This window comes from Oncorhynchus nerka, linkage group LG20, assembly GCF_034236695.1.
Source record: "Oncorhynchus nerka isolate Pitt River linkage group LG20, Oner_Uvic_2.0, whole genome shotgun sequence".
NCBI classification, from domain to species: Eukaryota; Metazoa; Chordata; class Actinopteri; order Salmoniformes; family Salmonidae; genus Oncorhynchus; species Oncorhynchus nerka.
Genome location: NC_088415.1, coordinates 74,854,958 through 74,870,924, shown reverse-complemented (window position 1 = coordinate 74,870,924; position 15,967 = coordinate 74,854,958). Strand labels below are relative to the sequence as shown.

Here is a 15,967-nt window from a genome sequence, read left to right as displayed (position 1 = left end):
ACTACTGCAGTGGTTGGACCCTCTGAGGAGGGAATGGTCAGCAGACCGCTGGATGTGAAGGATGTTGTATTGAGTTCCTGTTCCAGAAAACCCATTCCCACCAAGCCTAATTATAATTAGACTTGCAACCCAAATGGCTACCAATTCTCTTTTTATAGTGCACTACTTTTGATGGGCCCTGGAAAAAAGTAGTTAAATTTATAGTGAATTTGAGATTCAGCCTTAGTCCATACCCTGCTCTTTAGCAGCTGTCTTCCTGTGGGTCAGCATGTGTTATAGATTGAGGGTTTGATATGGGGTCCCTTAGGAGGATGATACATTCCAGTAAAAGGACAATGAGGAGGCACTGTAGCTTCCTGCCGGATTCATTACAGCTGAAAAGATAATGAACTGGTGTACAATAGCTTGGATATATTTCCTAGATGGGTAATAATGCTCAGGTCTTATTTTAAACAGACCCAGTTTGGGGTGGTGTTGATTATCAGTCCAGTAGTCACACGTCATTTGTCTTTTTGACAATAGATGTTTTAGTGCTTATTTTTAGTGCTGTGAAGTTATGGGTCTCAAGGAGCATTGCTGTGGTGTTATTGTCAAGATATGGGCCTCTGTGTCTCGGTCATATCGTCCCTGTGTCTCGGTCATATCGTCCCTGTGTCTCGGTCATATCGTCCCTGTGTCTCGGTCATATCGTCCCTGTGTCTCGGTCATATCGTCCCTGTGTCTCGGTCATATCGCCTCTGTGTCGGGGTGGGGAGAGCAGATTTGCGTTATCTTAAGCCTCTGTGCTCTTTATGCTGTCGAGGCTGTGTCTTTCTCTCTGGGTAGGATTTATGTAGACCTTCCTCTATGCTCATTGCCTTGTTATTACTCAGTAAAGGTCTATGGTAAGTCAGCTGGACATCCAGTCTATACCATCTCATACAACTCTCCCCTCTTGGCCTAATACATCTTAACCCCTTAATGAACTACAGTCAGTTAGTGTTGGACCAATGCTGTGAACGGAGTTGAATTATGTCTTGCCAGTTTAGTTAAATTTGATCATCTTCAAATCAAATCAAATGTATTTATATAGCCCTTCGTACATCAGCTGATATCTCAAAGTGCTGTACAGAAACCCAGCCTAAAACCCCAAACAGCAAACAATGCAGGTGTAAAAGCACGGTGGCTAGGAAAAACTCCCTAGAAAGGCCAAAACCTAGGAAGAAACCTAGAGAGGAACCAGGCTATGTGGGGTGGCCAGTCCTCTTCTGGCTGTGCCGGGTAGAGATTATAACAGAACATGACCAAGATGTTAAAATGTTCATAAATGACCAGCATGGTCGAATAATAATAAGGCAGAACAGTTGAAACTGGAGCAGCAGCACAGTCAGGTGGACTGGGGACAGCAAGGAGTCATCATGTCAGGTAGTCCTGGGGCACGGTCCTAGGGCTCAGGTCCTCCGAGAGAGAGAAAGAAAGAGAGAATTAGAGAGAGCATATGTGGGGTGGCCAGTCCTCTTCTTGATGTGCCGGGTGGAGATTATAACAGAACGTGGCCAAGATGTTCAAATGTTCTTAAATGACCAGCATGGTTGAATAATAGTAAGGCAGAACAGTTGAAACTGGAGCAGCAGCATGGCCAGGTGGACTGGGGACAGCAAGGAGTCATCATGTCAGGTAGTCCTGGGACATGGTCCTAGGGCCCAGGCCAGTTGAAACTGGAGCAGCAGCATGGCCAGGTGGACTGGGGACAGCAAGGAGTCATCATGTCAGGTAGTCCTGGGACATGGTCCTAGGGCCCAGGCCAGTTGAAACTGGAGCAGCAGCATGGCCAGGTGGACTGGGGACAGCAAGGAGTCATCATGTCAGGTAGTCCTGGGGCATGGTCCTAGGGCTCAGGTCCTCCGAGAGAAAGAAAGAGAGAAGGAGAGAATTAGAGAACGCACACTTAGATTCACACAGGACACTGAATAGGACAGGAGAAGTACTCCAGATATAACAAACTGACCCTAGCCCCCCGACACAAACTACTGCAGCATAAATACTGGAGGCTGAGACAGGAGGGGTCAGGAGACACTGTGGCCCCATCCGAGGACACCCCCGGACAGGGCCAAACAGGAAGGATATAACCCCACCCACTTTGCCAAAGCACAGCCCCCACACCACTGGAGGGATATCTTCAACCACCAACTTACCATCCTGAGACAAGGCTGAGTATAGCCCACAAAGATCTCCGCCATGGCACAACCCAAGGGGGGCGCCAACCCAGACAGGATGGCCACAACAGTGAATCAACCCACTCAGGTGACGCACCCCCTCCAGGGACGGCATGAGAGAGCCCCAGTAAGCCAGTGACTCAGCCCCTGTAATAGGGTTAGAGGCAGAGAATCCCAGTGGAAAGAGGGGAACCGGCCAGGCAGAGACAGCAAGGGCGGTTCGTTGCTCCAGAGCCTTTCCGTTCACCTTCCCACTCCTGGGCCAGACTACACTCAATCATATGACCCACTGAAGAGATGAGTCTTCAGTAAAGACTTAAAGGTTGAGACCGAGTTTGCGTCTCTGACATGGGTAGGCAGACCGTTCCATAAAAATGGAGCTCTATAGGAGAAAGCCCTGCCTCCAGCTGTTTGCTTAGAAATTCTAGGGACAATTAGGAGGACTGCGTCTTGTGACCGTAGCGTACGTGTAGGTATGTACGGCAGGACCAAATCAGAGAGATAGGTAGGAGCAAGCCCATCATCTTCACACAGTCCTGCTAGTCTTGATGACTACAATAACATCCTGCATTTTTCCCAGCCAGTCTATAACCGTACGCTCATTGTAAAACATAATCCAATTCACTGTTAGTATCAGAGCTGTGATGCACTTATATAGTATAATACAGTACAGTTTGAATAGATATGTTGCATCAGGGATAGAGACTGTCATCATCCCTATAAACACAGACCAGGCTGAGCCACAGTTATTTCCCCCTGATGTAGTCAGAGGCCTGGTTAGAAGTCCTGGGATAAAGACTGGGGTGTAATGACAGTCCTTTAGAGTGACAGACAGCCATCTAAGTCTTATTTTAACCTCCTGGAGTTCTGCTATCTCTCCTCAAGTGGACTGTTTTTAACCTGGTCCAAGATCTGTTTGTGCTGTCTTGACAGATCTGGGACCAGGCTAGACTGCTATAGAGCACATGGTTCTTGTCCACAATGGCCTCTGACCTGTGGTCCAGTCATGGAGACCTTCTTAAGAATGAATGTAAGGTCCACCCCTCTACCCTGTCTTGAATTTGTTTTTGAATTTACCGCCCCTTGAAGAAGGTATTACCTGTAAAGCATTGTGCCTTCATACTTCTCCTGCCCTTCTACCCTGACAGACAGTCTATCTGTCCCCTGAGTTGTGTAGACGTTTGTTCTCAGAGTTCCCATCAGTGGGGAATGGCAGCCTATTCGACTGGCTGGTAAACAGTGCCCCGTCTGAGCTGGAGGCGAGGGAGGAGCGTGCCAAGAGTGTGGTGTAAATGTGAGCAGCGTTGCTGTGGCTACATAGCGTAGCGGCTGTGTGTTTGAAAGTAAAGTAGAGCAGAGCAGCCAGCCAGGATAAAAGGCCTCACCAGGACTGTTTGATGCTGCAGCATTCTCCTGCCATGCAGTCATAACCAAAGAGGAAACCACCTTTTCTTTCCACTGACTAATGGATGATATTTGTTCAACCCAATGTAATTACAGTGAGATACCTATCATGTGCTCTCATCTATAAACATCACTGAATGTTGTTGTTAAAACAATTATCTTTGGATAATCAATGTTTTTTTTTTACTGGTACTTGGTTGTTGTTGATAGGAGTTATGACTTAGTTTGTACAGCCAGGTACAGTATGTTCCAGTGTTGTACAGAAGGCTTAGTGACAGGGCCTGTGCAGAAGCCCTTGCGTGTTCATGTTTGTCTGTTCCTGTAAGCGCTAGCACAGTGTGGTGGTGTGGCCTGTTCTGAAGACTAAGTGGTGCACACAGGAAGTGCACGCACACTCTGCCACCCCGCCCTGCCCTGCCTCGCCAGATAAAAGCCGGCAGCGGTTCGTATCGCTGTGCAGCCTACGTGCCAGTCACTCTTTATATCAGTCAGGACAATGGAGCAGGCAGTAAAACTCATGTGTCGATATCTGGAGACAGGAAAATCATCATAAATGCCCTGCCCATGTCTTCAACAAATGATGAGAGCATCATCACTTGATGCTCACAAGCTGATCTTCCTTCCCTTCATCACTATCTCACGTTCCTTCTTGTGTCCTGTTTTTATGTTGTGCATTTTGGGGTAAGGCATCATGTACCACTCCTTGCATGACAAGACAATATACAGTGAGCTCCAAAAGTATTGGGACAGTGACAAATGTTTTGGCTCTGTACACCAGCACTTTGGATTTATATACATGTTTTATTTAACTAGGCAACTCAGTTAAGAACAACATTGTTATTTTACAATGACTGCCTACCCTGGCCAAACCCTCCCCTAACCCAGAAGACACAGTGCCAATTGTTTATATATTTATTTTATTTATTTAGCTGTTATTTTAGCAGGTTGAGAACATGTTCTCATTTACAGTAAAGACCTGGGGAATAGTTACAGGGGAGAGGGGGATGAATGAGCCAATCGTAAACTGGGGATTATTAGGTGACTGTGATGGTTTGAGGGCCAGATTGGGAATTTAGCCAGGACACTGGGGTTAACACCCCTACTCTTAAGTGCCATGGGCTCTTTAATGACCTCAGAGAGTCAGGACACCCGTTTAACGTCCCATCTAAAAGTCAGCACCCTACACAGGGCAGTGTCCCCAATCACTGCCCTGGGGCATTGGGATATTTTTTAGACCAGAGCAAAGAGTGCCTCCTACTGGCCCTCCAACACCGCTTCCAGCAGCATCTGGTCTCCCATCCAGGGACTGACCAGGACCAACCCTGCTTAGCTTCAGAAGCAAGCCAGCAGTGATATGCAGGGTGGTATGCTGCTGGCTTACACGGCTGCCCTATGGGACTCCCGATCAAGGCTGGTTGTGATACAGACCGAGATCGAACCAGGGTCTGTAGTGACGCCTCTAGCACTGAGATGCAGTTCCTTAGACCACTGCGCCACTCGGGAGCCCAAATAGCTATGAGGTTAGCTTTAATGTTGGTATATTTTCATTCATATCGGGTAAACCGTTTAGAAATTACAGCACTATTTGTACATAGTCCTCCCCCCATTTTAGGGGACCAAAAGTGTTGTTAAAAATTCAAATATGTGTATTCAAGTAGTAAAGCGTGAAGTATTAGGTCCCATATTCATAGCAAGCAATGACGACATCAAGTTTGAATAATGAGTGAGAAAGTTACAGATGAACGAAATTCATATGCTAACCTCTCACCATTACATTGACGGGGAGGTTAGCATTTTGGGTGGGTATGACATTTGTGCGTCTATCCGTAATCATGGTAGCATCTATATTCATGTAGAAGTGTTTAGAAACATATTCTATTCTTATTTACAATGAAAGTGACTCCAAAATGGCACATTATATACCATTTAATTTCTATTTGGACACAAAACAATCTTAAACCAATTCAAAACAAACAGCAAATGCATCCAACAAATTTCTAGTCACAAGGTTAATGTAGCCATTGCGTGCTAAGTAGATGGGAACAAATACTACACTTTTTACTACTCAAATACACATGTAAGTGAATTTGTCCCAATACTTTTGGTCCTCTAAAATGGGAGGACTGTGTACAAAAAGTGATGTAATTTCTAAATGGTTCACCTGATATGGATGGAAATACCCTCAAATTAAAGCTGAAAGTCTGCACTTTAACCTGATAGTCATTGTATCACTTCAAATTGCTGGAGTACAAAGAAAAACAATACTTTTGGAGCTCACTGTAGGTGTGAATCAGCCTTTGTTCTCTGAAGTCGGTTCAGTTCACTCTTCCTGGTTGTATTCTGAACAAGTAGGCATGCTTCTCATTTAAACATTACTGGGTTGGCTTGGGCTCATGTTACCAGAATTCAGGATACTGGAGTTTATCCTGACATAGATCTCTGGATTGATTTTATAAGTTGAATAACATGATCATACTACAGCACATCATGACTTGTTCACCTTGTGTAGCCTAGGGCTAGGTTATATTAGAGCTTTATGGGAAGGAATGTTGCTGTGTCGCAGTCAGAATATAATTGTGTCAAAGCTTGTGCCAGCAGCTCTTTACTTGTTAGAATGTGGGAGAACACATGTTTTAATGTCACCTCTGGAAATTTTCCTTTGACAATTGAACAAACAGAAATGATTGACAAGCCTGAATTTAGCCATAGGCTATACCACACGCTCTCGTTCCATAGCCACACACATTTAGACAGTATTTTTAAGGTGTACATGAACAGCTTTATTCTTCATACTAAGTACATCTGTGCTTATGTACGCTACAAGTCAAATCCTCATCTTAAATCACACAAATGTTGACATTCTGATTTGCTTAATGGCCTGTTGCTCAACTTTGCAGATATTCTTAAGTGAGCAGCTTAAACGTGATCAAAGTTAGAAACGTAATCTCTACCTGAGTCCCCTGACACACACACATCCCACAGTTCAGAGGCATATCCCTGACCACTGGCACATGAGACATGACATCATATTACCCCGTGTTTGGTTTACTTATATTTTGTAACCATGACAACTGGTAGACTGTTGGAGCTAGGAACACAAGCATTTCGCTACACCCACAATATCATCTGCTAAATATGTGGATGCAAACAATAAAATGTGATTTGATTTGACTAATAAGGCCTTTTATGGTAAGTAGGTTTTGACTATCCTAAATGATGTGGTAGGAAACGTTAACGTGACAATGCCATGATTCCTTGCCTAGAATTGGGTTAGGCCTACCCTCCCTATTCAAACACCATGTCTGTCAATGTTTTTATTTTTAGATACAGAGAACACTGAGTTATTTTGATGTGCTAGGTAATAGTCGTAGATTGCTTAACTATCATGACATTTTCTTTATTGCAACTATGACTCATAAAGTAAGAGAGCATAGCCTAGATGGAGACATTCAGTGCCCTATGATTCAGTGGGCAGGACTCCTGGCTTGGTTACTGGCACAGAGAAAGACATGGGCTGCATCCCAAATGGATGCAAAAGTAATGCACTATACAGGGAATAGGGTGCCATTTTGGGTGCACAGACTAACGCTGTAACATAGCTAGCCAGGTCATGTTCCCATAGACTGTGACGACATAGCATTCTCAGAGTTTGATTCCTTCGTTTATGTCCCTGGAACACTGTCCAGTGCCTACTCATTCCTAAGCCTACTAAATGTTTACCATTGTGCTGAGTGGTTTTGCAGTCTGTGTAGTATTGTGATGCTTTAGTGCACTGTTGCTTCTGACAGACTCTGGCATTGTCCTGAAAACTTCTAGTTGGAGTTACAGTATTTGTTTTGCTATCCAATCCGCACTAAGAATGTGTCCCAAATGACACTTTATTCCCTGGTAAAAACCCTGGTCAAAAGTAGTGAAAAGTACTACATATGGAAAAGGGTGCCATTCAGGATACAGACTATGCTTGCCACATACTGTACAGCCTACAGTCATCCCTTCCATAAAACCTGTGCAGAATGAACAGTTACTGATTCGGTATAGTTTGCCCTTTGTCGTGAGAATCTTAGAAGCCTTATGTCTGTCTCCTGGGCCTGTACGGTATTGCATTCTTTTTGAGAATACTAATTTTCTTCAAGAAATTGCTTCACGCTCTAGATTGTGTTTTTAAAGTTAATGTCCGTGTTCACTGTTCAGGTCAAAGTGATAACTGTCTTACCAGGTACTGGAGTGGTCATTGTAGCAGTCTTCAAAAATATGACATGATGAAAGTAGATAACATATTCTATTATAAAGTATAAATCAATGCTTTGCTTTGGAAATGTCAGTTAGAACCAATTCAAATGAATGTATTTTGGAGAGTTAAAAAAAAATTCTGCTGTGAATCAGTGCACTGATGTTTCATTAGGAAACTGTACTCCTCACAGACTGAGAGCTTTTATTATCTGTTGTTTCATTAGGAAACTGTACTCCTCACAGACTGAGAGCTTTTATTATCTGTTTCATTAGGAAACTTATCACAGACTGAGAGCTTTTATTATCTGTTTCATTAGGAAACTGTACTCCTCACAGACTGAGAGCTTTTATTATCTGTTGTTTCATTAGGAAACTGTACTCCTCACAGACTGAGAGCTTTTATTATCTGTTTCATTAGGAAACTGTACTCCTCACAGACTGAGAGCTTTTATTATCTGTTGTTTCATTAGGAAACTGTACTCCTCACAGACTGAGAGCTTTTATTATCTGTTGTTTCATTAGGAAACTGTACTCCTCACAGACTGAGAGCTTTTATTATCTGTTTCATTAGGAAACTGTACTCCTCACAGACTGAGAGCTTTTATTATCTGTTTCATTAGGAAACTGTACTCCTCACAGACTGAGAGCTTTTATTAGCTGTTGTTTCATTAGGAAACTGTACTCCTCACAGACTGAGAGCTTTTATTATCTGTTGTTTCATTAGGAAACTGTACTCCTCACAGACTGAGAGCTTTTATTATCTGTTTCATTAGGAAACTGTACTCCTCACAGACTGAGAGCTTTTATTATCTGTTTCATTAGGAAACTGTACTCCTCACAGACTGAGAGCTTTTATTATCTGTTTCATTAGGAAACTGTACTCCTCACAGACTGAGAGCTTTTATTATCTGTTTCATTAGGAAACTGTACTCCTCACAGACTGAGAGCTTTTATTATCTGTTGTTTCATTAGGAAACTGTACTCCTCACAGACTGAGAGCTTTTATTAGCTGTTGTTTCATTAGGAAACTGTACTCCTCACGGGCTGAGAGCTTTCATTAGCTGTTTCATTAGGAAACTGTACTCCTCACGGGCTGAGAGCTTTTATTATCTGTTGTTTCATTAGGAAACTGTACTCCTCACGGGCTGAGAGCTTTCATTAGCTGTTGTTTCATTAGGAAACTGTACTCCTCACAGACTGAGAGCTTTTATTAGCTGTTGTTTCATTAGGAAACTGTACTCCTCACAGACTGAGAGCTTTTATTAGCTGTTGTTTCATTAGGAAACTGTACTCCTCACAGACTGAGAGCTTTTATTAGCTGTTGTTTCATTAGGAAACTGTACTCCTCACAGACTGAGAGCTTTCATTAGCTGTTGTTTCATTAGGAAACTGTACTCCTCACGGGCTGAGAGCTTTCATTAGCTGTTGTTTCATTAGGAAACTGTACTCCTCACGGGCTGAGAGCTTTCATTAGCTGTTTCATTAGGAAACTGTACTCCTCACGGGCTGAGAGCTTTCATTAGCTGTTGTTTCATTAGGAAACTGTACTCCTCACGGGCTGAGAGCTTTCATTAGCTGTTGTTTCATTAGGAAACTGTACTCCTCACGGGCTGAGAGCTTTCATTAGCTGTTGTTTCATTAGGAAACTGTACTCCTCACGGGCTGAGAGCTTTTATTATCTGTTTCATTAGGAAACTGTACTCCTCACAGACAGAGCTTTTATTAGCTGTTGTTTCATTAGGAAACTGTACTCCTCACAGACTGAGAGCTTTTATCTGTTGTTTCATTAGGAAACTGTACTCCTCACAGACAGAGCTTTTATAATCTGTTGTTTCATTAGGAAACTGTACTCCTCACAGACCAAGCTTTTATTATCTGTTGTTTCATTAGGAAACTGTACTCCTCACAGACTGAGAGCTTTTATTAGCTGTTGTTTCATTAGGAAACTGTACTCCTCACAGACTGAGAGCTTTTATTATCTGTTTCATTAGGAAACTGTACTCCTCACAGACTGAGAGCTTTTATTATCTGTTGTTTCATTAGGAAACTGTACTCCTCACAGACCAAGCTTTTATTAGCTGTTGTTTCATTAGGAAACTGTACTCCTCACAGACTGAGAGCTTTTATTAGCTGTTGTTTCATTAGGAAACTGTACTCCTCACAGACTGAGAGCTTTCATTATCTGTTGTTTCATTAGGAAACTGTACTCCTCACAGACTGAGAGCTTTTATTAGCTGTTGTTTCATTAGGAAACTGTACTCCTCACAGACTGAGAGCTTTCATTAGCTGTTGTTTCATTAGGAAACTGTACTCCTCACAGACTGAGAGCTTTTATTATCTGTTTCATTAGGAAACTCTACTCCTCACAGACTGAGAGCTTTTATTATCTGTTGTTTCATTAGGAAACTACTCCTCACAGACAGAGCTTTTATTAGCTGTTGTTTCATTAGGAAACTGTACTCCTCACAGACAGAGCTTTCATTAGCTGTTGTTTCATTAGGAAACTGTACTCCTCAGACTGAGAGCTTTTATTATCTGTTGTTTCATTAGGAAACTGTACTCCTCACAGACTGAGAGCTTTTATTATCTGTTGTTTCATTAGGAAACTGTACTCCTCACGGGCTGAGAGCTTTCATTATCTGTTGTTTCATTAGGAAACTGTACTCCTCACAGACTGAGAGCTTTTATTATCTGTTGTTTCATTAGGAAACTGTACTCCTCACAGACTGAGAGCTTTTATTATCTGTTTCATTAGGAAACTGTACTCCTCACAGACTGAGAGCTTTTATTATCTGTTGTTTCATTAGGAAACTGTACTCCTCACGGGCTGAGAGCTTTCATTAGCTGTTGAACTGCTTCCAAGTTGCTGCATTTTAGCCATCGGAAATTCCTCTTCTCCTGATAATGAGTCACTGAGAACCGATCTTAAAGTGCTTTGAAATTACTCTTTTTGTTTGGACTTCGATTTACTATTTGCCTACTCTATTGCTTCCCGTATTAAAACAGAGCTAACTCATCAATATTGATTAGTCTCGTTTTTCTCAGTTTTGCAAATGTTTCTGCTTTGTTAATCTTGTATGTAACAATTTGAACTTTTGCACTAATTGGGTCTGTCTCTTCTGTCCTCATTTCTAATCCGTTCATTACATTTTATGACGATGATTAGCTAGATGAGAACAGTAGCTGGATTAGAACCTCATAAAGATGTGCTGCCGTAGCTTTATCATTCAGTGCTTAGGAGCCCAGTGAGTGATGCAGACCAAGGCAGGAGACGCACAGAGCTAGAGCCTGCCCACCATACACATGTCCTCTCTGCATTGTACTGAAACAGAGTCTTATTGATTAGGAGTTCCATGGAGCAGGCTGCTGCCCTCTTGGTGAGAATGCTCTCCCTACGTTTAGAGGACAAGAGCTAGTTTTGGAGTCACTTTCTAAATTAAATGACTAATGAATTCAATGAATTAAAATGACTTGTGTTTGTGGTCCACGTGTGTTCCTTGTATGGGTTTATCAACGTTTTAGTTTTTTCTCTGTCATTCAAGGCATGTTTTCTTTTTGTCTTCCAGTTGCTGGATATAAACTGGACAGGCCTCACAAATATGTTGGACATTCCAGGATTGAAGTAAGTGACAACTGCAAGATTGCAAACCCTGCTTGTAATGGGTCTCGGTTACATGGCTTCTGTCAGCACTACCAAGCCCTTATCACTCTCTCTCACTCCAGATGGGTGGGGTGTAGGTTTTGGCCGATATACCGATTTTATTAGATTTAATCACATCATATTTGATATTGACGATTTATAGTGATGTGGAAGACTATACTCTATTTGAACTTTACAAATCAAAACTGTGCAGATGTATCTGTTAGCCTCTATTAGTATGTTGAAAATGAAGTCTAAATTAATTAACTAAGTCTATTTTTCTCCATACAAAATATTATTTAATGAGAATGTGACTATAATATTGTGAATACGCACACAATTTTCACAGTCTGGAATGATTTTGTCATTAATGGTACAAATGATTATATCGGATATCTCGACATTTGGAGTAACATATCGTAGAAGAGGTCTCCCCAAATAGTTAGAACTGGCCTAACCCACGATATATAGTGGAAAGTATTCAGATCGCTAGACTTTTCCCACATTTTATTATGCCTTATTCTAAAATTGTTCAAATTGGGTTTTTTCCCTCATCAATCTACACACAATACCCCACAATGACAAAGCAAAAACAGGTTTTTTGAAATATTAGCAAATTTATTAAAAATGTAAAACTGAAATATCACATTTACATAAGTATTCAGACCCTTTACTCAGATCTTTGTTAAAGCACTTTTGGCAGTGATTACAGCCTTGTCTTCTTGAGTATGACGGTACAAGCTTGGCACACCTGTGTTTGGGGAGTGCCTCCTGTTCTTCTCTGAAGATCCTCTCAAGCTCTGTCAGGTTGGATGGGGAGCATTGCTGCACAGCTATTTTCTGGTCTCTACAAAGATGCTCAATCAGGTTCAAGTCCGGAATCTGGCTGGGCCACTCAAGGACATTTAGAGAATTCTCCCTAAGCCACTCCTGTGTTGTTTTGGCTGTGTGCTTATGGTCGTTATCCTGTTGGAAGGTGAACCTTCGCCCCAGTCTGAGAACCTGCTCCAGAGTGCTCAGGACTTCATCAAGGATCTCTCTGTACTTTGCTCTGTTCATCTTTGCCTCGATCCTGACTGCCGCTGAAAAACATCCCCACAGCATGATGCTGCCAACACCATGCTTCACCATAGGGATGGTGCCAGGTTTCTTCCAGATGTGATTCTTGGCATTCAGGCCACAGAGTTCAATTTTGGATTAATCTGACCAGAGAATCTTGTTTTTCATGGTCTGAGAGTCTTCAGGTGCCTTTTGGCAAACTCCAAGCGGGCTGTCATGTGCCTTTTATTGAGGAGTGGCTTTTGTCTGGCTGCTCTACCATAAAGGCCTGATTGGTGTCGTGCTACAGAGATGGTTGTCCTTCTGGAATGTTCTCCCATCTCTACAGAGGAACTCTGGAGCTCTGTCAGAGTGACCATGGGGTTATAGGTCACCTCCCTGACCAATGCCCTTCTCCACCGATTGCTCAGTTTGGCTGGGCGGACAGTCTTGGTGGTTCCAAACTTCTTCCATTTAAGAATGAGGAGGACACTGTGTTTTTGGGGACCTACAATGCTGCAGAAATGGTTTGGTACCCTTCTCCAGATATGTACCTCGACACAATCCTGTCTCAGAGCTCCACGGAGAATTCCTTCAAACTCATGGCTTGCTTTTTGCTCTGACATGCACTGTCAACTGTGGGACCTTATGTAGACAGCTGTGTGCCTTTACAAATCATGTCCAATCAATTTAATTTACCACAGGTGGAGTCCAATTAATTTGTAGAAGCATCTCAAGGATGATAAATGGAAACAGGATGCACCTGAGCTCAATTTCGAGTAACATAACAAAGGGTCTGAATACTTATGTAAATAAGGTTTTAATTATTATTTTTTTAACACATTTGCAAAAATCTATTTTTTTCGCTTTGTTATTATGGGGTATTGTGTGTAGATTGCTGAGGATTAAAAAAAAAACGAATACATTTGAGAATAAGGCTGTAACGCAACAAAATGTGGAAAAAGTCAGGGAGTCTGAATACTTGTAGGGAAATTAGTTCTGGTATTGGTTTACTCAGAGGGTGTTGTTTACAGTTACAATACACATTCATTGTAAATGGATATCTGTATTGTATCCTTGCGGGCATCCCAAATGGCACCCTATTCCCGAGTGTGCACTATTTTTGTCCAGAGCTCTGAGTCCTGGTAAAACTATTGCACTATATAGGTAATATGTTGCTATTTTTGGACACACCTTGTTATCAGTCTAAATAGGCTAATAGATTAGAGGCAACAGTTTTTTTAATGTGATCACCAATTACCAGGGATGAAGGGAGGAGGTAGAGAAGGGAAAGGTATCTATATCATGAAGTTCATTGTGTCAGTGAGAGCCTAAAGGCTAAGGTTTACTAGGCTGGTTATGGCTCCTGTGTCAGGCTTAAACAGCTCTGTCCCTCCAGTGTTGACAGATCCTGGTCAAAAGTGTACACTATATAGGGAATTAGGATGCTATTTTGGACTTTACCCAGGCAGCACAAACAGACAGACATTTTTGTGGAGAGAGAGAGCCAGGTGGCAGCTTTCAGGGCTGGAGGGAGGGAGGGAGTGCACCCATATGCGCATGCCTGTGCTTGTATGGCATGCGTATGCGTACGTGTTAGTATAGTAGCATTTTACTGTGTGTCGGTAATGACACCATGGCAGGTATAAATGACTAATAGTCCACTTTCTCAGACAGAGCTGCAGTCTGTGAGGGATAAGGAGGGAGAAAGGTCAGCATAGCTCTCCCTGCTTGCATCCCAAATGACACCCTATTCCCTATATAGTGCACTACTTTTGCCCAGGGCCCATAGGGAATAAGGTGCCATTTGGGAAGCTGGCCCTGTAGCTGTGTGTTAAAAGTAGTCCTACACCACTGTGAGGTTATGCATTTACAGCTCTATGCAAAGCAGCCATGTGGTGGAGGGCTGCAATTAGAGGACAAGAAGCCATCACATGGATATACTACTGGACCCCATAGCTTGTTTCAACATCTTACTCTTCAAGTTCTGTCAAATGCTGTCACTGTCCATATGTGATATGCTCACTTATCCCAAAAGTGGGATCAAATGAAACACAGCTAAATGGACCAATGGAAATACAGTGGAAATACAGTTGTCAAGGGTAGTCTCCCTGAAAAATACTGTTAAAGTCGCATGAGAAAAGGAAATGAGCAACTAACTGGGCGGCCAGTAGTCTAGCGGGTAGGAGCGTTGGGCCACGGCGAAGGTTGTTGGATTGAATCCCAGAGCCGACAAGGTAAAAATCTGCCGTTCTGCCCTTGAGCAAGGCAGTTGATCCCCAACAACAACTGCTCCCCGGGCGCCGATGACATGGATGTTGATTAACGCAGCCCCATGTACCTCTCTGAATCAGAAGGGTTGGGTTAAGTGCGGAAGACACCTTTCAGTTGAATGCATTCAGTTGTGCAACGGACTAGGTATCCCCCCATGTCCTTTCCCTAACCACACAGACAGGATCCCCATTGTAGTGATGTGGGCCCTCCATTTTCCTTTGTTTATGATGAACTTTAAACTATAAATAGTCATCTAAACCGAGCTAGCCCTCCCCCTGAAAAGCCCCTGGAATCCCTTTGGGCTGCTATTGAAATTATTGAATTAATAGATTAGAATGGGGATTATAACTAGTTCATTTGATCTAAGTGTTGATATTTATAGAAGTTGATGATGGAGTGGTCAGAGAAGTTGACATGTGATTCAATAGGTAGTTGTGTTCTGAACCTTGGATGGGATATGTGTTAAAATGCTACAGTGAATGTTTGGCCATTGAATATACTAAATTCAATGAAGAGCCATGCAGAGATACAGGTAACTGCCAAAATAAAGGAAACACTTGACTAAATAAGGGATACAAAGGATATTAAAACCAGGTGCTCCCACACAAGTGTGGTTCCTGAGTTAAGCAATTAACATCCCATCATGCTTAAGGTCATGTATAAAAGTGCCCAGTTGCCCATATTTTTTTCTACCATGGCTAGAAGAAGAGATCTCAGTGACTTTGAAAGCGGGATCTCAAAATAGCATAGGGTGTTTAAAGGGTGTGTGTGTCAGTCACCAGATCAACCCAATTGAACACTTATGGGAGATTCTGGAGCGGCACCTGAGACAGCGTTTTCCACCACCATCAAACAAAACACCAAATGATGGAATTTCTCGTGAAAGAATGGTGTCACATCACTTCAGAGTTCCAGACACTTGTAGAATCTATGCCAAGGTGTATTGAAACTGTTCTGGCAGCTCGTGGTGGCCTAATGCCCTGTTAAGACACTTCATGTTGGTGTTTCCTTTATTTTGTCAGTTACCTGTATGTTTAGGCCTATATGGCAGTGGTTTGATAGTAAGTTAAGGTCCCTGATCGAGGTCCACAGTTAAACAAATAAGTATGGTGCCTGATGTATTTGTTTTTGTATGACACTCCTTCCTGTGAAATGTAGCCTTCCTCTTTTATATGGGTTTGCAGGA

At 42.5% G+C, this 15,967-nt stretch overlaps 1 protein-coding gene across 2 annotated transcripts in view; it reads left to right on the top strand.

The window, feature by feature from the left end:
- The window catches only part of LOC115103132 (extended synaptotagmin-2-B-like), a 47,847-nt gene that overhangs the window by 16,262 nt on the left and 15,618 nt on the right, over window positions 1-15,967 (top strand). For both annotated transcript variants that reach the window (XM_029623811.2, XM_029623810.2), the window contains exon 8: window positions 11,396-11,451. In XM_029623811.2, coding sequence (XP_029479671.2) covers window positions 11,396-11,451 — 56 coding nt within the window. The remainder of the gene's footprint in view (window positions 1-11,395; window positions 11,452-15,967) is intronic.